At 41.0% G+C, this 22,114-nt stretch overlaps 1 protein-coding gene across 1 annotated transcript in view; it reads left to right on the top strand.

The window, feature by feature from the left end:
• Window positions 1–2,501: 2,501 nt before the first annotated feature.
• The window catches only part of SECISBP2L (SECIS binding protein 2 like), a 42,945-nt gene continuing 23,332 nt past the window's right edge, over window positions 2,502–22,114 (top strand). The window contains exons 1-5 of the mRNA XM_073653075.1: window positions 2,502–2,597; window positions 9,498–9,676; window positions 10,707–11,031; window positions 14,809–14,947; window positions 15,968–16,197. Of these exons, the coding sequence (XP_073509176.1) occupies window positions 9,570–9,676; window positions 10,707–11,031; window positions 14,809–14,947; window positions 15,968–16,197 (801 nt within the window). The 5' untranslated portion in view covers window positions 2,502–2,597; window positions 9,498–9,569. The remainder of the gene's footprint in view (window positions 2,598–9,497; window positions 9,677–10,706; window positions 11,032–14,808; window positions 14,948–15,967; window positions 16,198–22,114) is intronic.

Raw genomic sequence — 22,114 nt, 5'->3', positions numbered from 1 at the left:
GCACACAGTATAGTCTGAGATACCAAACCCTTTAATTGACGGTGAAGAGGGATGTTATTGACATGAAATTGTTCTCTGCTCATGACCTCCCGCAGATCCTTTCTCCTTACATAAGTTAAGGTTGAGTTGTTTGCTTACGATTGCATTGTTCACTGAATTGTTTTATAATTGCTTCCTTAATGAATCTGTTACTTTGAAGAGGCTTGGCGTAGTCATTACTTCATTGCATGCCATATTGCGCAAGAGAATTCCTAGCACTAGCTCTCATCTTGTAGCCATATGACATTTTCCTGCAGTGTATTACAGCTTCTATACGGAGCAGTGAAGGAAAGGAGACATGTGACGTGCTCATTATACACTTTTATAGATGCAGCTTCTTTCCTCTGTCAAAAAGTTGGGATTCAACTAGCACATCCCCACAGATAGCTTCTGACATGTCAGGAGATAATAGACGTGTGCTACACAACTAGGCGGGAATTCCTCTTTCCTTGTGTGCAAGTTTACTGATGTAATAATGTTGCAAATAAAAAGAAAATATATATACAGTTATATGAAAAAGTTTGGGCACCCCTATTAATCTTAAGCTTAATGTTTTATAAAAATTGGTGTTTTTGCAACAGCTATTTCAGTTTGATATATGTAATAACTGTTGGACACAGTAATGCTTCTGCCTTGAAATGAGGTTTATTGTACTAACAGAAAATGTGCAATCTGCATTCAAACAAAATTTGACAGGTGCATAAGTATGGGCACCTCACCAGAAAAGTGACATTAATATTTAGTAGATCCTCCTTTTGCAAAAATAACAGCCTCTAGTCGCTTCCTGTAGCTTTTAATGAGTTCCTGGATGAAGGTATTTTTGACCATTCCTCTTTAGAAAACAATTCCAGTTCAGTAAAGTTTGATGGTCGCCGAGCATGGACAGCCCTCTTCAAATGATCCCACAGATGTTCAATGATATTCAGGTCTGGGGACTGGGATGGCCATTCCAGAACATTGTAATTGTTCCTCTGCATGAATGCCTGAGTAGATTTGGAGCGGTGTTTTGGATCATTGTCTTGCTGAAAGATCCATCCCCTGCGTAACTTCAACTTTATCACTGATTCTTGAACATTATTGTCAAGAATCTGCTGATACTGAGTGGAATCCATGCGTCCCTCATCTTTAACAAGGTTCCCGGTGCCGGCATTGGCCACACAGCCCCAAAGCATGATGGAACCTCCACCAAATTTTACTGTGGGTAGCAAGTGTTTTTCTTGGAATGCTGTGTTTTTTTGCCGCCATGCATAACGCCTTTTTGTATGACCAAACAACTCAATCTTGGTTTCATCAGTCCACAGGACCTTCTTCCAAAAAGAAATTGGCTTCTCCAAATGTGCTTTTGCATACCTCAGCCGACTCTGTTTGTGGCGTGCTTGCAGAAACGGCTTCTTTCGCATCACTCTCCCATACAGCTTCTCCTTGTGCAAAGTGCGTTGTATAGTTGACCGATGCACAGTGACACCATCTGCAGCAAGTTGATGCTGCAGCTCTCTGGAGGTGGTCTGAGGATTGTCCTTGACTGATCTCACCATTCTTCTTCTCTGCCTTTCTGATGTTTTTCTTGGCCTGCCACTTCTGGCCTTAACAAGAACTGTCCCTGTGTTCTTCCATTTCCTTACTATGTTCCTCACAGTGGAAACTGACAGGTTAAATCGCTGCGACAGCTTTTTGTATCCTTCCCCTGAACAACTATGTTGAATAATCTTTGTTTTCAGATCATTTGACAGTTGTTTTGAGGAGCCCATGATGCCACTCTTCAGAGGAGATTCAAACAGGAGAACAACTTGCAAGTGGCCACTTTAAGTAGCTTTTCTCATGATTGCATACACCTGGCTATGAAGTTCAAAGCTCAATGAGGTTACAAAACCAAAAAAAGTGCTTTAGTAAGTCAGTAAAAAGTAGGTAGGAGTATTTAAAACAAGAAAATGATAAGGGTGCCCATACTTATGCACCTGACAAATTTTGTTTGAATGCAGATTGCACATTTTCTGTTAGTACAATAAACCTCATTTCAAGGCAGAAACATTACTGTGTCCAACAGTTATTACATATATCAAACTGAAATAGCTGTTGCAAAAACACCAATTTTTATAAAACATTAAGCTTAAGATTAATAGGGGTGCCCTAACTTTTTCATATAACTGTATATTGTGCAACTTTTTTTCAATTTTGCACTAACATCGCCATTGTCTTAAAAAGTGAGCAGTGGTTAGGAACTTTACCATTGTTTATTTAAAAAAAAAAATTGTCATAAATTTTTAAATTTCACTTTCTGGTGTAGTAAATGCAAGTCTTGAGAAATTCCTCCTCTATAGTCACAGACAAATTGCTGGAAATTTGCATGACTTCAGTTTCTTCCTATCGCTCCTGCTACCGGATGGCTATTATGAAATTAGGACTGATGTAAATTGTGTCATTTGCATTTTCTACTTGTAGTGATGGAATGAAATTGCAGATATTTGCGTTGTAGCCCTGCCCTTTGTTTGTGATTTTATATAGAACCATGTACACTTAATCTTCATTTCCTTTACAGTTTTCCTCTATTTCCGGATAAGGTAAGCTTTGGTTTATCATCACGTTTTCAGATACATAAAACCCCATTGTTTTCCATTTCCCTTCATCTTTTATTATTGTTCACAAAATGTAACTTTTCCTCTCCATGTATTGCACTTTTTAACTCAGTGACTCAGTTCTGGAGTTGTTAATGATAGATATACTGTTGCTGGTGGAATCTCACATATATTATTTGAGCTGAATGTTTCCAGAACTATAAATATAACAAAAATGTGATAAAAATTTCAGTAGAAATTTTAGTAGATTTTTGATTATAAAAGTATGCAGATAAAGTAGAACTCTCTGCATTCCTTAGAGGGGTTGTCCACCACTCAGACAACCCCCTTCTCATTCACTGTTCCCCCTTATAAAATAACACCTATACTCACCTGTGGTGTCAGCATTGGCTCTCCTGGGGCTCGCTTGACATTGTCACATGATCCTTCTGGCTAATCAGTGGCTCCTTCAATCTCCCCTCCTTTGGACAAATCAGATATCTGGAGGAAGTGAGAGGGTAGCCGAATCTCTGATTTCCTCTGAATGTCAGTTATGTCCGAAGGAGGGGAGAGTGAGGGAGCCACTGATTGGCCTTGGGGATTGCGTGACATAATGTCATGTGAGCACCGGGATGACCAGTGCTGACACTGCTAGATTGACACCCGCATTGGAGGTCACTATAGCTGTTATTATTTTATGAGGCATGAAACCTAGTGATTGAGAAGGGGTTGTCCGAGTGGTAGACAATCCCTTTAATGTATTTCATTTAACACCCATAAGGGTTATCCTAGCAAAGCATCTCTTTTCTCCACACTCTATCTGGGTATTTGAATGTCCTACATGAGAAGAATATCCTGCTCTGGCCCTCCCCTATGTTAGCTGAGTAGACTTTACCAATCCGCATTTGCTCTGTTGTGTTAGCCAGTGCGTGTAATACTGCTTTAGGATTTTACATTTTCAAAGTTTTAAGGTTAAAGGAAAACCCATCATGTTTAACTTATAAACGTACATGTTGATCTAGAGGATCATACGGTAATCAGACGAGTTCACTGGATCAGCGCCCCATCGCAGAATTTGTTATATTTGCTCATAACCTGTAATGTTATATTTTACAAGAAAGGCATGCAGACCCTCCTTGTACTTAGTTTTATAGTCTCGCTGCTCTCACAGTAAAGAATCACCGTCTATGATGATTAAACCTTCTTCCCTCTAGACGTAGAGGATGCCCCCTTATCATTGCATAGGTGTAAAAAGCTCATTCTAAAGATCTCTGTACTGTCCCCTCATTTATTTGTCCATTCCCATCGCTCCTAATCCTTCGGTTTTCCAAACTGAATAACCCCAAGTCTGATAACCTGTCTTGGTACTGCAGTCCACTTATTCCCTTTATAACCTTGGTCGCTCTTCTCTGTACCCGCTCTAGTCCAGCTATGTCCTTCTTGGAATACTGCGTTTAATTTTGGCCTCCAGCGTATGTGTGGCTGCACTAGTGACCTATAGAGGCAAAACTGTTTTTTGGTTTTTTTTGCCATGAGCATTTGTCTTTTATTACATCCCTTGATTTTATTTCCCTTGGCACTAGCTGCCTGACACTGGTCACTAAAGTTGGCTTTGTTGTTCACCAGTATACCCATGTCTTTTTCCGTGTCTATTTTACCCAATATTTACTATTTTAGTACCTAATTGTACATTTTGTTTCCTCATCCCAAGTGCATGACCTTACATTTATCGACAATGGCCGGTGTTCACAGATCGTGATGTTCTCTATACATAGCGGTGCTGAAGTCCTGCTATGTATAGCACAAACGATGAGACGATCGCAGCTTCAAGTCTCCTAAGGGGACTAACAAATACAGTAAAACGTGGAAAAAAAATCGTTTTTAACAATATGAAAAAAAAAAAAACAAGTTGAAATCACCCCCCCCTTTTGCACCATTAAAAAATAAAACAATAAAAAAATACACATTTGGTATCACTGTGTTCATAAATGTCAGAGCTATCAAAATGTAAAATAAATTAATCCAATTGGTAAATGGCGTAATGAGAAAAGAGAAAATGACATTTTTTTTGTCCGCTGCAACATTATAATAAAACACAATAATAATAAAAAAAAACAAAACTGTCAAACAGCCCAATATGCCGAAAAATGAAAACGTTCTGGGTCTTGGAAAATGGCGACAAGCGTTTTTTTTTTTGTTTTTTTTTTTGTTTGTTTTTTTGTACAAATTTCTGTATTATTTACCCTATCTTGCAGATTATAAGATGCACCCCAAATTTTGGGATGGAAAATAGGAAAAAAAGTTTGTTTTGTTTTTTTTAAAATTAAAATGGTCCGCCTTATAATTGGTTTCACCTGGGGGGAGGTGGAGTTGGGGGTCACAGGAGCCAGGGTCACTGCTTGAAGAGGTTGGCGGCGACTGCGGCAGAAGTGGGGGGGATGCTGCGGACCCCCGTCCTCTCAGAAGGACATCGCCCCAATCCTGCCGCCGCTGCCAACCTCCTGTATCTGTGATCCCCCTCCACTGATGCCACCCCCAGGTAAAATAGCATACCTTCTCATTATAAGACGCACTCCCTTTTTCCTCCCAAATTTTGGGGGAAAAAGTGCATCTTAAAATCTGAAGAATACGGTATATACATTTTTTTAACCTAATGATAAAAACAAAACCTATATATGTTTGGTACCTGCATACTTGTACAGACCTGGAGAATTATATTGCCAGGTAAGTTTTACTATATAGGCAACATGTCAAATTGTTACCAATGCCATCCATTTGCTTTCCATTTTTCAGATTGTTTGATAGAGAGCCTGGAGAATTTTTTTTCCCCAAACACTGACAAAACTTTGATGGTACACACTTGCCCAACTGATAACACTGATTAAAAGCACTGATGAAACGCTGACCGTTTTTTTGCATGAGAGAAATATCACTGATATGTGAATGAGCCCTTAGAGCCGGCTACAAAGGATGCTTGCTTTTTACATTAAAGCTGCTTATGTAATCAGTCGCATAGCTCCATCCATAGCACACATTGTCATCTAGAGCAGCGATTCACATTCTGCCACACTGAAACAAGTCACTGCTACATCAACATTACTTCCCAGAATGCAGTGCAACAAATAGCAGTTTAGCATCCAAACTACCCTAAGCAATTGCAGATGTGTCTGTCAACAAAATGTGGACTGTTCCCAGCAACAACCAGCGGAAATCTGAGTGCAGCACTGAAAATAATGCATGCTGCAACCAGGATGAACAGTGGGGGCAGTGTATTTACTAGGCCTCTTTTTACATCTGCCTCTTTGGCTCCTTTTTGGGGCTTCAATTGTAGATTCTTTAGGAGAGCAGCATTCTGCACTATTCTTTTTCCAGTAAAATAATAGAAACCTTTAATCCCATTATAGTCACTGGGATCTTATCTGACAGATCCTTCCTTTGCATGAATGCCGAAATTTCTAACACAGAATAAATATTCTCACCAGTTTAATGTTTTGGTAAGATATTTATATGGAAGCTAGTCGTGTTTTTTTGTTTGTTTTTTTAAATCTTAGGCTTTAAAGGGGTTGTCCACTATTTGGGCAACCCCTTCTTGATCTAAATGTTTGACCCCCAATAAAATAATAAAGCTTATACTCTCCTCCCGTGCCGGTACCGTACTCACGGTCCAGGGGCTCCCGTGCTGTTGTTGTGACACGTGAGCCCAGCGCCCAATCAGCACTGGCGTCACAGGCCCCGCCTCCTGTCGAATTGAGCACGAAGAGGAAGTCCAGGCTGCAGCTGATCTGACTTCCTCTTCATGTTCAGTTTGACAGGAGGCGGAGACAGTGACGCCAGAGCTGATTGGGCGCCGGGATCATGTGTCACAACAACAGCACGTGAGCCCCGGGGAGAGCAAGTGCCAGCACGGGAGGGGAGTATAGGTTTATTTATTTTATTGTGGCCAAGCGTGGGGTATGATAATAATGAGTTGTCAAAGTAGTGGACAACTTCTTTAAGAACTGTTGTTTTTAATCAATTGATTAATAATAAAACTATAGTAATTAGACTTTTTTAGTTCAAATGAAATAAATTGTCTGAGATGTAAAGTGTAACATAAAAAGTTATAATAAATATGCAGCGTAAAGGGGATCTGTCAGCAGGTTTTTGCTATGCAATCTGAAAGCATCTTGAGGTAGGGGCTGAGAGCCTGATTCTAGGGATGTTACTTAATAGACTGTTGCTGTTTCAATACAATCAGTGTTTTATCTGTGTATTATCACTACAGGACTAGGTGTCTTGTGCCTCTTACTCAACTTCTCTGTGTAACCTCGCCCCCCACCAATTGGCAGCGAGCTGTCAATCTACACTATGCCCAGAAGCTGCCAATCAGGGTTATACAGAGCTTAGGATTCAGATCACTAGATCTGCAGCAGAAAAAAAAATTATTGTATCCAAAATGACAGCAAGCAGCCCAGCAAGTGACACATCACTGGAATCAGAGTCTCAGCCCCCTACATCATGGTGCCCTCAGACTAAATAGCAAAAATCTGCTGACAGATTTCCTTTTAAGGCTATGTGCCCACAATGCAGAAATGCTCAGGATTTTTTCCTGAGCGTTTCTGCATCTCCCTGGCAAAAAAAAACGCATGCGGATTGTACATGTGTTTTTCCTGCCAGGGACAAGCGGATGTGAAGCGTTCTTCACATGCATTTCCGCATGCGGGTTGACAAGCGCTTTCCAAGCGATTTTAGCATCACTTGGAAAGTGCTTGTGACAACTAGGTCACACTATATAAATCCATGCAAACGTCATGGATTTATATAGTGTGACCTGAGAGAATGTCAAAAAATAAAAAAATAAATCTATACTTACCTTCTGATGGCCCCTGCAGTCTTACTTCCCTCCGTTCTCCCTTGCCGGCAGCGGTACACTGAAGGACCTGCCGACGTCAGCGTCGCGTGACCCGTCACATGACTATGACGTCAGCGCAGGTCCTTCAGTCCATCGCGAACTGCTGGCATGAAGGACGAGTGCAGCGGGGGCCGCCAGAAGGTAAGTATATATTTATTTTTTATTTCTTTTTTTTTTTTTTTTTTTTACAGTTTTCTATGGTACCCAGGTCCGGAGGAGAGTCTCCTCTTCTCTAGACCTGGGTATCATCCGCACATTAGAACGCATGGAATGCGCATGTACAGTGATGAGTAATCCATGCGATCTAATGCAAGTCAATGGCGGCGAAAACGCAGCGCTTCCGCAAAATAATTGGTAGTACTGCATTTTTTTCCGCAATGGTAATCCGCAGTGGAAATTTCCACAGCATGTGCACAGCACATGCGGATTATCATTGGGGAACATGGCAGGCCTTCTCCCATGCGTTTTTGCAGCGTTTTTCCCGCTGCGGAAACGCTTAAAAAACGCATCGTGGGCACACAGCCTAAAGATTTTGATACAGTGTAAATTTTGTAAACCTCCAGACCAGAGTGCTGTAAGATCTACGTATTGTACAGTCCACTACAAATCTGTGTAATATCCTTATACCGTCTGTACGAGACACTGCGTTGTTCCTTAACGTCTTCTAGTCCCCTGTCCCTTTAAACAGAAGATTGTGCAATAGCTCACATTAAATGGCGGTTAGCCTGTAGTAAATGCTGCCTCCCTAGCACGTGTCACTTGCCTCCTATACACCCAGGGCAGGCTTACAATGGCTATTTTTATCCTAGAATGGATTACACTGATGTCATGGAGTTAATCTTGTTAATAGAAATAATAGTAGGTGTTCTCTTGTATAAAGATGGATTATACCTGGACTTGCCTGCACTTCACATCACTGTTTATTTTAGGATGTCCCAGCTGAAATGTGCCTGATCTATATGTAGAGAGCATTACAGTGTGACGACACAGGCTTTGCATGTGCTCGGTACGAGTCTGACAAACTGGTAAAGGTACTGGTGCCATATAGAAAAAGCACTGTGTGGACCACTTCCAATAACCTTTTGGACCAGTTATTCGACTTGCATATAGAAATGAAGGTATTGCATTAAATTCTATTACACTTGGTCAGACTAGTGCTATATTGTAGAAATACTCATGTGAGGTATAGTGCCGACCCTGACTCCTAATACCGCAATGGTGTAAACGGACCCAAGCATAAACAGGAAAGATTACCAAATATATACGGCACGTGCCAAATAACTTTCATATTGCTTTTCGAGCGCCTTCTCACAGAGTCAGCTCTATGGCTGTTCTGTGTCCCATATAACGCTTCTACAGGCACAGACGAGATATTCATTCTGTAATTTACTGCTCATTGCTTAGATCACCAGCCACCTCTAATGTCTATCAGAGGTGGCCGGTCTCCTAGACAAGGAGTGCAGCACATACAAGCTCTCTGCTGTACAGCTTGTAAGCGCTGTTCTTAAGTCGTTCGGATCTGTCCAGCTACAGTGCCCTTGCGCACCACTGATTGCAGGATCAGATTGTAAAGTTTAGGCCAGCAAGTGAACCATGCCTCTGGTCTGACCAGTCAGTCGCTCAGGAAGCCGTCAGGCTTGGGACTGGTGCGCTCCGGTTTCAAGACACTGGTCCAGCGGCCACATCAGTGGTCTCTGGCCGCCTGACCGGTGCCCTGCAAATCTCCACCTTACTGATGAAAATCCCCAGTACCTCCAATGATATTTATGCTGAACCCAAGGTCCTTGTTGTGGCTCGACTTGCATGACTTTGCACTGAGGGCTCCGGCTTGTAGGAAGGGTTTAAATCGCTCCGGTCTTGAGGCCACAGAACACTGACGTGACTGCTGGACAAATCGATTGGCTCATCTCTAGTAACTAGTGAAGTTGGATCCCATTTCTCTAGCGCATCAGGTTTTATTTTTATTTTCAGTTTTGGTGATGCCTAAATGTGTGCATTTTTATCTTTCATTTTAGAATGGAAAGCTGTCTGCTGAGGTCGAGCCATTTGTTCCTCAGAAGAAGGGTAATGAGGCCATCGCAATCCCAATGTCTCTTCCAGGTGACGGCGGAAATGTTGGCGGACTGGAATCTACTCCCATTCCAAGCTATCTGATAACCTGCTACCCCTTTGTGCAGGAAAACCAATCCAATAGGTAATTTGCCTTCTTCTCGGTGATATATCAACTCTATGCAAATTCTCGCCTGCTGTTCTGATTTTAGGGCACTTGCTGGCTATAAATAGAGCCTGTCACCGGGTACTGTATCCACTAAGTGAACTTTGCCTTCTGCTCTGTGTAAATATTATCCTGCGATCCTTCACTTTAGATGTGGTAATGTTTGCTTAGTCATGGTAACATACAGCAGTGTATTGCTGCCTCCCTTCAATGTCACCTTACAGTATACCCATACAGGACACTGCTGGTTAATATATGGGCTCTGTTATGGTGCACACTCCACTGGCCGAGAGCCTGGACAGGGGCATGCTGTCATCTTATTGCTTATAAACGAAGCAATAAAGAACATCTGGTTACCTTTTAGGAAACAAGTGAATAAAACCATGAAGTTGGGGCAAAAATAGATGTGGAAATTGCCTTTGAGCTGAAAGTGATTTACAATTATGAGTCTCGGTTCACACAAAATTTTTCCATACAGTGACCCTATACCTGTATCCGGACGTGTACTGTACAATATTCAGGGACCTGACTGGTTAATGTTTAGATACAGTTTATTCTAATTTTTTTTCCCTGTAAGGAAATCTTTTATAACAGGGCACCACATAAAGATGCAGTTTTTGTGAATGTTTTTCCTTATTTATGAGATGTGACCCTCTATGGCAGGGTTAGAAAGGGCACAGCATGTGGAATCTCTCAACAAATTAGTCTTGGGAAGGAAGAAAATGATGATGTACCTCAGAATCAGCCTCTGTTGTTATTCATCCATCCCTTAAAATACCGATCCCCTCCTCTCACTTGCTCTGTATTGCCCACACCGCCTTTTTTTTTTTTTTTTTGCCTTGGTCTCTATCCGTACTTTACCATATTTCCATTTTTCTGTTTCTTTTCTTACTCCTCTTTATTTTCCGATTGTTCAGAAAGTATGGCTTGTGTCTTGTGCCTATAATTTTAGCTAAAATTTGTGAATGTTAATATTTCTAATATATCTTGTAATGATGTCTTCTTTTAGACAATTTCCCCTGTATATAAATGATATTAGATGGCAACAGTCAAGCTCCAATCCTCCAGGACCGTACCTTGCCTATCCCATTGTACCTGCTCAACCACCCGTGTCCACAGAGTACATGTACTACCAGCTGATGCCAGCGCCATGTGCCCAGGTCATGGGATTCTACCATCCTTTCCCCACGTCCTACACCGCACCCCTCCAAGCAACTAATCCTATCAATGCAATTTCTATAGACTGCAATGACCGCACAAACACACAATCACAAGTTAATGTTCTACCAAGCCAGAGGAACAGAAATGCCACCAGACCACCTATTGGCCACAAGGTCCGTATATTATTCTTCCCTAACAGAAATATTGTAGCTACATATTACTTTTGTCAGGGATAATTATTAGGGTACGTAAAGAAGCTTTATGGAGTACTGGGGGTAAGAATGATTTCTATATATGTAACAGACAATTCCTGTTTGCATCTATAGTGTCAGTGCTATATTGAGTTACTACAGTGTGTCACTTAATTGCTGTCATGTAGACTAATAGCCGTGGGGAGGATGTCAGATTCTGTCATTTCCTCATTGCTGGTGTGAAAGTTTCCAAGAACTCTATTTTGATGCTTCAGTTGAATTGGAAGTTTTCAAATACTAAAACATACAAGTGACTTTATCATGTTCAACGGCGCTGCAGCGCCTCCTTTGGCTGCGTGACTGATGCGCTGTAACAACCCTGCTTAATGCAGGGAAATGGGGTCGCCTTGCAACCTCTAGGGTACCATGACTAAAACCTCGGGTGCCAGCAGTACCTTAGGTTGATGTAGCAGCTACATAGACTGATTTTTGGTCTCATGATCTGTATTGTGGCTAAAGTGGTGTAACCAACAGCCTTAAATGGGCTATAATGTGCTAATGTCAATAATGCTCTGTAAATGCTCTGCTATTGTTTTTATAGTAATATTTATTCTGCCCTCATTCAATTTACTGACAACTGGATGTGGTGTGTCCCTTCAGTCTGACACTGTCCTATCAGTAGTGCTAGTGTCAGGAGAGTTGTAATATCTATTTGAAAATGTATTAATAATTTTTTAGACGTTATAACAGAGGACCGGCAGAGCAGCGCTCCACTCACACTCCTCTCTGCATCGAGAGCTTTGTGTAAGGCGAGTGCTGGTACCAATACCTGCTAGGTCACCAGTGTGATCGTCTCTATATCTGCCCTTGTCGTACTCTAAATGGTAGGACAGGTGCCCACTACCTGTCAATCACGCACATCACCTACCTGTAGATGTGACCTCACCGATCCTGCTCCTCTCCTGATGTGGAGGTGAGCGGAGCCGGAATACTCCTTTAAGTAAGTTGCACCAGTATTGCCATTTCTTTTAGAATACAAATAAAACTGACTTCTCATTGAAGCTGACAGATTCTTTTCCTTAAAATGTTTAATAATAATAATAATAATGTTTATTTATATAGTTCCAACATTTTCCGCAGCGCTGTACAATTCAGAAGTTCATATGCAACAGTTATACGTAACATAGTTAAAGATAATACAATAATTAAAGCAAAAATAATGACGACCCTGCTCGTAAGAGCTTACAATCTACAATGAGGTGTGGGTAACACAAAATACAGGGGCTTATTTACAGTGATGGTCCAGCCATCTTGAGGGGATGAGGGATACATAAAGGCTGCATGAGCTCGTCACCAGACATTATTTGTAGTGCTTTTGGGTGCGGTGGACTTTGGTGGAGACTTATGTGTGGAGAAATAGTGAATGGGCTACAAAAATATAAAAGGACTTTGATTAGGGAACATGAAAGGCCACCCTAAACAGGTGTGTTTTTAGGGAGTTCCTAAAACTGTGTAAGGTGTGGTTCATCCTAATTTCTTGGAGTAGAGCATTCCAAAGAATAGGTGCAGCTCAGGAGAAGTCTTGGAGCCAGGAGTGGGAGGTACGGATTAGTGCGAATGTTAGTCGAAAGTCTCTTGCGGAGCGTATAAAACGGGTAGGCCGATAAAAAGAAATCAGGGAAGAGATGTAAGGGGGTGCCGCGTTGTGGAGAGCTTTGTGGGTGAGAACAACCTATTTAATTTGGATCCTATAATGTAAGGGCAGCCAGTGCAATGACTGGCACAGAGCGGAAGTGTCCGAGTAACGATTAGCCAGATAGATGACCCTGGCTGCTGCATTAAGGATGGACTGGAGAGGGGAGAGGCCAATTAATAGAGAGTTACAGTAGTCAAGGCGGGAGTGGATCAGGGTGACAATGAGGGTTTTGGTTGTTTCCATGATGAGAAAGGGGCGAATTCTAGAGATGTTGTTCAGGAGCAAGCGACAAGAGTAGGCAAGAGATTGTATATGGAAGGTGAAGGAAAGATTGTTGTCAAACACAACGACCAGACAAACGTGCCTGCTGGCTCGGCGCTATTGTGGTGCCACACACGGAGAGGGAGATGTCAGATTTAGGGAGGTGAGTAGACGGCAGGCACAGAAGTTGTTCAGTTTTGGGAAGGTTGAGTTTCAGATAGAGAGTAGACATGATGTTGGAAACTGCGGCCAGTCAGTCACTGGTGTTCTGTAGTACAGTGGGGTAAGGTCAGGGGATGAAGTGTATAGTTGTGTGTCATCAGCATAAGTATGGTACTGAAAGTCAAATTTGCTGATGGTCTGTCCAATTGGGGCCGTGTAGAGAGAGAGGAGGACCAAGGACTGAACCCTGAGGAACCCCAATAGTGAGAGGAAGGGGGGAAAAGTGGAGCCAGCGAGCCATACACTGAAAGAGCGGTCAGATAGGTGGGAGGAGAACCAAGAGAGAGCAGTGTCCTTTATGCTGATTGAGTGGAGCATAGAGAGTAGGAGGTGGTGGTCAACGGTGTCGAAAGCTGCAGAGAGGTCAAGAAGAATGAGCAGAGAGTAGTCACCATTACGTTTTGCTATCAGAAGGTTATTGGTTACTTTGAGTGCAGTTTCTGTAGAATGTAGGGGGCGGAAGCCAGACTGTGATGGGTCTCGAAGAGAGTGAATGGAGAGGTAACGGGTAAGGCGGGAGTAGACCAGGAGCTCCAAGAGTTTAGATTTGAAGATCGAGACTGGTCTGTAGTTGTTTGTGCAGGAAGGGTCAAGAGAGGACTTTTTTAATAATGGAGTAATGGAGTATTTGAAGGAGGAGGGGAAGATACCAGAAGAGAGGGAGAGGTTGACGATTTTAGTTAGGTGAGTAGTGAGGACTGAAGAGAGAGACTGGAGTAGGTGTGATGGGTCAGTGGTGCATGTAGTGGGATGAGAAGAAGAGAGGAGCTTGGAGACTTGTGACTGGGTTGACTGTGGGGAGGGATGTTTAAGGCTAAGTGCAGACGCCGCATTTTTGTTGCATTGTTTTCTGCAGCCAAAACTTGCTCTCTTGGCAGTAAAAACACTTTTCAAAACACCCATTTTGCAGCATTTTTTGTCTCATGTTGTTGTTTTGTTTTTTTGCAGCCTTTCTTGGGTGTAGATTACATATGTGCTTTGTCTACAATACATGTTTAATAAAGCTAGTTTTAGTCACCAAAAAAGCTGCGAAACGCACCGCAAAAACATCTGTTGCGTTTTTTACAGCGTTTGTTTTTCACATTCTCATTGCTTTCTATGTGTGAAAAACACTGCAAAAATGCTGAAAGAACTGACATGCTGCAGATTTCAAAAGGACTATAATTGTCAAATTCAGTCAAGAAAAAAAGTGTGCATGTAAAAGCAGCATGTGAACATAGCCTAAGACTGGATAAGATTCCTTTTGTAATTGATTGCAATCCTAAAAAGTGACGTCTAGGGCTCATTTTCTATTGTAGAATAGTGCAGCATACTGTACTAATAATGAACTCCCGCTATCTTCCATGTAGGCATTTTTGTACTATAGAAGGTACCGATATTTTTTTTTCTATTTTCTTACAAGTAGGTTTTAGTGTTTGGCTAGTAATTTTGATGCCAGGGTTATAGAAATGTATTTTAGAATATTAAATTTAAACAGTGCGCACTTGATAATTTTGACTTAATGCCGTGCAACAGTATATTTTGCAGTGCTATAAATAAATGGCATCAAATCTAACTCTGTTGGAACTTTTCCTTTATAGCAGCCCCAGCAACTAATGCCACAGATAAAATGCAAGAGACCACCGATGAAAAGCGTGGCGGTACAGAAGGAGACCTGTGCAGCAGGCCCTGATGCTCGCTCCAAAATTGTTTTGTTGGTTGATGCTTGTCAGCAAACGGGTAACTATTACTTTTACTGCTAAAACATTACAATACATTCTCACAGAGGAATTGCATGTCGGTGAAATCTGCTCTCCATTGGCTCCGGAATCCACTGCAGAAATCAGAGGCTGAAAATCTGGTTTCTGAGGCATATTTGTGATTTAATCAGCCGCAGATCTTTATGGAGATAAGGCAGGTGTCCCTGCATGCTTCGGTTTTGGTGCAGAATCAATCTGGCTTGTCACTTAATTTAATTTTGGAAACTCACCAGTAAAAATTGTTACTGTATGAACACCATTGCGATTATATAGAGTTGAGTGACTTTGTTCCCAGTACCCTGGTTCATCAGCCATGTCAGTAGTCTGTGACCTCTGGACACGAATTGCCTTTTTCCCTGCATCCCCAACGCCTCTTAATTAGTAAGTGCAGCGCAACATCATATCTGCATCACATTGAAACTATGAAGTCTCGCTGGGAGTACAAAGGAGAAGAGGCTCTCATCTGGCAGCCATGGACTACTGACATGATCCCTGGACTTAATTCACTCCCCTCCCTGATTTATTCAATGCAAAACAAAAATCCAAAATTTTTTATTTTTTTTTGTAAGTGTACAGACAGCACGGTGGCTCAGTGGTTAGCACTGTTGATTTGCAGCACTGGGGTCCTGGGTTCAAATCCGACAAAGGAAACCTCGCAAGGAGTTTGTATGTTCTCCCCGTGTTTTTCTTGGGTTACCTCCGGATTCCCCGGTTTCCTCCCACACTCCAAAGACATACTGATAGGGAATTTAGATTGTGAGCCCCAATGGGGACAGTGTGCATAATGTCTGTAAAGTGCTGCAGAATATGATGGTGCTTTATAAGTAGTCATACTAAATAAATTAATTTTTCTTGGGGTTTTGTACGGAATATGCAAGTTTGTACCCAAAAACCACGTGAGAAAGCTCTGAATCAGTCTACAATTTTACATTCAGTCTTCATCACCTCACAGCTGATGCTTTAGTCTACAATTTTGAATTGTCCCTCCTTCTATTTTCAGATTTTCCAAATGAAATAGCCAACAAATCACTCTCTGAAAGCATGGGTTCAACACCTTGGAAAACAAAAGCAAGACGGAGGCGGTCCTCTCACCCTACCGCAGAGTCGTCTAGTGAACAGGGTGCGAGTGAGGCAGATATTGATAGTGACAGCGGGTACTGCAGTCCGAAGCACTGCCAAGGAGCTGCAATGTGTTCAAGGCACGCTGACTGCACAGCTTCTGCTGTCAATGTAGGTTTTCATGTAATATCTCACAGTACGTATGTGTTAAGGTGCATGTATTTTTATACTATAGAGAACTTATCACCAAATGATGACTGTCCTAGAAGTATTGCCCCGATATTATTTTTGAATTTTTTTTAGCCCTTTCCTGATATTGAACATACTGGCATGTCCTATTTTGAAGTGTGTTCCCTCCCACAAATGGATGTACCGGTATGTCTTAGCGATTATGTGGGCACAAGAGCTTTTCCCAAATGATCGCAGCCTGGAGCTCGGCTTAACTGACATTGCCCACATCCGCCTTGGCTGTTTAACCCTCTAGATGCCACAATCAATAGTGATCACAGCATTTAGAAGGTTAGGAAAGGGTGCTCCCTTTCTCACCGTATTGGTACCTCTGCGATGCGATTTCAGACTGCCGATAGTTGCCATGGCAGCAGGAGCTCAAATTATGACCACCTTGTCTGTCATCTAAGGTAGCCTGTTAGGCTCTGCTATAAGCAGGGTGAAAAAGTCGTTTTGTCAGCGTGAAACTGACAGCTGTAATCAGAGAAATAAGTTAAAGTCCCATAGAGGGACTAAGTAAAACAAAAAAAAGTTTAAAAAATCCTGTACAAAATTATAAAAAAGAAAAACAAAGTATGCAAAAAAATTGTGAAGAAATATTACTCCAATAAATTTAGCAATTTTTGGGTAAAAACAACAATAAACAAGATAAGTATCCATATTTGTTATCGCTGCATCCAGAAGAACCTGATCTATAAAACTGTCACACTATTTAACATCTACAGTGAACACCGTAAAAAAAAACAAAAAAAAAACTGTCACTTCACCGAACAAAAAGTGCAATAAAGTGCAATCAAAAAGTCGTATGTAAATAAAAATGGTATCCCTGAAAACGCCTTCTTGTCTCTTAAAAAAAAAAAAAAAAAGCTCCAACTCTGCTCCATCAGCGGAAAAATATTAGTGCTAAAGCTCACAGAATACAGTGATGGCAAAACAATTTTTTTTTCTATAAAATACTTTTTGTGTAAAAGCCACAAACCTAAAAAACTACATAAATGTGGTATTGCTGTAACTGTACTGTCCTGAAGAATAAACTGTGTAACTACTTTTAGCACACAGTGAATAACCTAAATTAAACCCAAAAAACAATTCCTGAATTGCTGCTGTTTGTTCACTCTGCCTCCCAAAAATCAGAATAGAAAGCAGTCAAAAAAATGTTGTTCACCCCAAAATGATACCAATAAAATCTACAACTCATCCCACAAAAATCAAGCCCTCGCATGATTATCAGCAGAAAAATTGTAGCTCTCAAGATATGGTGATGTAAAACCTTTTTTTCTTAGTAAAAAAGAAAAAAAAAAAAAAAGTATTTGTGTGTAAAAGTGGCAAATCCTAAAAAATCCCCACTATATAAATCTATCATCGCTGTAAGCGTTTTGACCCGAAGAATAAAGTGGTCTTATCACCTATATCCCATGAATGTCGTTAAAAGTAAAAAAAAAAAATAAAATAAATAAAAAAAAAATGCAGTTATTTAACCGCTGTTGATTTATTCATTCTGCCTCCCTAAGAGGCAGGCTCGGCTCGGCTCACATTTATCCTGCTCTCTGTGCTGGGTACTTACATTGGGATTGCGGTGTATATCTCTGAAAATACATTATTTAGACAACACCCCTGATGGAAAATTCACTGCAGTGAGGCAGATGGAGACACTGTGGATGCTGTCTGTGCTATCATCTAGCGATCTGTTTTTTTTCAGTGGTGCACAAAAGTGCGGTCGACCACAGTTTAGTGTGCCTCTGAAAAGATGGACACCACAGAAAAGAGGCCACAGAGAGTCCAAAGTAACTCTGCTGCCTCATTGTAGTGAATGGATACATGGAGGGTTTTATGTGAATCATGTATTTCAGAGATTAATATGGAAACGCCAATGTACATAGAGCACAGGATAAATGTGAACCAAACCTTAAGAGTGATCCATATGTTATGTACCCCAAAATGCTACCAATAAAACTTCAACTCAACACACAAAAATAAGGGTGCCTAAACCACAGCCAGCATTCAGATGTTTGCCATTATTAGAGCGAGGAGACCCACTTAATTTATGGGATGCGTGTCTCCAGAAGCATGAGATGGGCACTACAATGTATTGGTCACTATATTGGCATATTTAGAATTTTTACTTTGCCACATCCACTGCGTTCTTGTTCCTGGAAACCACCCATGGAGTCCAAATTATCACTACACCAGTAAATGAGTTCCCAGAGGGATGTAGTTTTCAAAAAATGGGGTCACTTGAGGGGGATTTCTGTTGTTCTGGCATTTAGGAGCTGTGCAAATGGAGTCTGCAAACTATTCTCAGAAAATCTGTGTTCCAAAAGTCAAATAGTGCTCCTTTCTATCAAGCCCTGTCATGTGGCCAAACAGTACTGTACAGCTGCATATGGGGTATTGCCACATTCAGCAGAAATTGTGACACACATTATGGAGTCCCCTTTTTTTTTTTTTTACCGATTCCTTTTTTTTCCCTTGTGAAAATGTAAAATCTAGGCCTAAAACGACATTTTAATGGTACAAATGTAATTGCTTTTTCTTCACCGCCCTATATTGTAAAATTTTGTGATTTCTCCTTTGATGTCAACATGCTCACTGCACCCCTAGATGAATTCACTGAGAGGTGTAGTTTGCAAAATGGGGTCACTTAAGTGGAGTCTGCTGTTCTTGCACCTCAGGGGCTCTGCCAATGTGACATGGCACCAGCAAGCCATAACAGTAAAATCTGCACTACAATCTATGGCGCTCCTTCCCTTCTGAGCTTTGCACTGTGCCCCAAAAGTAGTTTCCAATGACACACGGGGCATCTGCGTATGCAGTAGAAAACTGAATACGTAATATGTTGCCTAACTTCTCCTATTGGCACTTTTAAAAATGCAAAACTTGGGGCTAAAACAACACTGGTAAAAATGTCATTATCTTTTCTTCACTGCTCAATGGTATAAAATGATGTCTCCAGTGATGTTAATACGTGCACTGCACCCTTCGATGAATTTTTTTTTTTCCCCCTACTAAAATGTTGCATTGGCCCCAAGTTTTTAATTTTCAGAAGGGGTAAAAGGAGAAAATGACGTCCTTTTACAAACTATACCGCCCAATGAATTCTTCTAAGGGTGCAGTATTCTCATTCCATGACTAAGGGCAGTTGACAGAAACGCATCAGATTTTAATGTCTCATCAACTGGTTCGTGTTTTATATGGACTTTATCTAAAGATCAGTCTGTTTTATTACCTTTGGATGGATGTGCTGAATTCTTGAACAAGTTTCCTAAGGGTGCAGTGATCCTATTGACACCACATGTCAGCGTTTTATACCATTGGGCCGTGAAGAAAAAATAGTTACATTTTTACCACAAAAATTTTGTTTAGTCCCAGATTTTACATTTTTAAATGGGAAAAAATGGGACCAAAATTTGTCACACAATTTCCGTTGAATGTGGCAATACCCCATATGTGGCTGTACAGTACTACTTAGCCACACAGCGATAGTCGGGAGGGAAGGAGCGCTATTTGACTATTGGAACAGCAGAATAGTTTGCACACTCTGTATACAGAGCCCTTAAGTGCCAGAGGAGCAGAGTCCCCCCTTCAAGTTTGTTTTTTGGGGGGGGGTTTTATGCCGTCCTCTGTGGTAAAATTGATAAGGCAGCTTTATTCTTCTGGTCAGTACAATTACAGCGATATGCTTTTACACAATAGAAAATATTCTATAGAACGAAGAATTGTTTTGCATCGCTTTATTCTGAGATCTATAACATTTTTATTTCCCCGCAGATGGAGCTGTATGACAGCTTGTTTTTTGAGGGACAAGATGATGTTTTCAGCTATGCTATTTTTATTTACATTCAACTTTTTGATCGCGTTTTAATCCACTTTTTGTTTGGTATGATGAAAAAGCCATTTTTTCTTTCTTTTTTTTTTTTTTTTTACGGTGTTCACTGAAGGGATTTATCTGGTGTGATAGTTTTATAGTTTGTTGTTACGGACGCGACCATACAAAATGTGTACTCTTTTTGTTTTTACATATTTAGTGGTATAATTTTTTTCATTTTTTTTATTTTTACAAATTTAGTAACATGTTTTTACAACTTTTTTTTTTTTTTTCGTCTTACTTAGTCCCTCTATGGGACTTTTACTTTTATTACTCTGATTGCTGGTATAATGCATTGCAATGCATTAAGCTTGTCAGTACTACGTTGACAGAAGCCTCTAAGACCATGCTTTGTTCATGGTCTTAAAAGGCCACCGTAGCTGGCACACCCGGAGATCATCATGATGACCTCGGATTGCCATGGCAAAGATCGGGACCTCGTGATGATATCGCGGGGGGCGCCAATTGCCAGTGAGAGGAAGCCCCCTCCCTCTGCTTTCCCCATAAATGTTGCGATCAATATCAATGGTGGCATATAGGGGTTTAATTAGCCTGAGGCTGTGCGGGCACCGCGCCTGGCCGTGACAGCCTGAGCTTGGCCAGCATTTGCATTGAGCTCCCAGCTCCTGTGCCCACACGACCACCATTATGTAACTTTACGTTATATATCGTGAAGGTCGTGGCACATTCTGCATATAATACATCCCTTTTACGGTGGGAACAACTCCATTGGATGATTGCTTCTTTCATGCAATACACTTAAATGGTTCAAAAGGTCATTTAAAATTTATTTGGTATCTGATTTAGCTTTGAAAAGTTTTTATTAGCGCACTCTTTTTTGTGTATATATAACTTTCTAAATGTGGTTCTGATTATCTTGAGAGGTGCACTTTTAAGGCTAAGTGCCCACATTGCGGAACTGAAGCATATTTTTTACGCTTCTCCCTGGCGGGAAAATCGCATGCGGATTTTACAGGTAGAAGCGTTTGTGAGGCATCTTTGCAGCGTATTTGCATGCATTTCCGCATGCGGGTTATCAAGCACTTCTCCAAGTGATTTAAGCATCACTTGGAAAAGTGCTTGACAACTTGTTCACACTATATAAATCCATGCAACCGGCATGGATTTATATAGTGTGACCAAGTAATAGTTAAAAAAAAAAAAGAATCAGAATGGTAAAAAATAAAAAAATAAAGTTTATACTCACCTTCCGATGCATTATCTGCCCCGTCCGGAGTCTTGAGCTGCTCACGCTGTTGTGTGCAGGACCTGCGGTGACGTCATTGAGTCATGTGATGGGTCACATGACTCAATGACGTGGCAGGTCCTTCACAAACAAGCGCGACGGAGGGAAAACATCAGAAGATAAGTATAAACTTTATTTTATTCTTTTTTTTACAGGTTCTTTGGTACCCAGGTCTGGATGAGAGTCTCCTCTCCTCCAGACTTGGGTACCATCCGCACATTGATTCCGCATGCGGAAACGCAAAATTATTGAACATGCTGCGGAAAAATCCGCAGCATGGGCATTGACATTGCGGAATGCCATTGGGGACCATGGGGTGCGGATATACATGCGTTTTACAAGCGTTTACGCTGCGGAAATTCCGCAGCATATATGCTTGTAATATACAACGTGGGCACGCAGCCTAATAATGGGGTCACTTTTGGGCATTTTCTGACATATTGGGCCCTAAATGTCACTTCAAATGTGAAGTGGTCCCTATTAAAATAGGCTTTTTAAATTTTTCTTTGGAAAATGAAAAATTGCTGCTAAACATTAACCTTTTTTTACATTTCTAACAAAAAAAAGTTAAAAAAATTATGCTGATGTGAAGTAGACAATTGGTAAATGTTGTTTATGAATTATTTTTGTGTGATATGTTTTAAGCGCAAAAAAATTGAAAGTTCAAAAACAGAGTTTTTCTAAAGTTTTTGCTATTTTCATAAATAACCTCAAATAATATCAACCTAAGTTTACCACTAACATGAAGC

The sequence above is a fragment of the Phyllobates terribilis genome, unplaced genomic scaffold (assembly GCF_046119375.1).
Source record: "Phyllobates terribilis strain yellow unplaced genomic scaffold, ASM4611937v1 Scaffold_11__3_contigs__length_659146591, whole genome shotgun sequence".
Classification (NCBI taxonomy): Eukaryota; Metazoa; Chordata; class Amphibia; order Anura; family Dendrobatidae; genus Phyllobates; species Phyllobates terribilis.
Note: the sequence above shows the minus strand (reverse complement) of the source record. Positions and strands in the feature narration are given on the sequence as shown.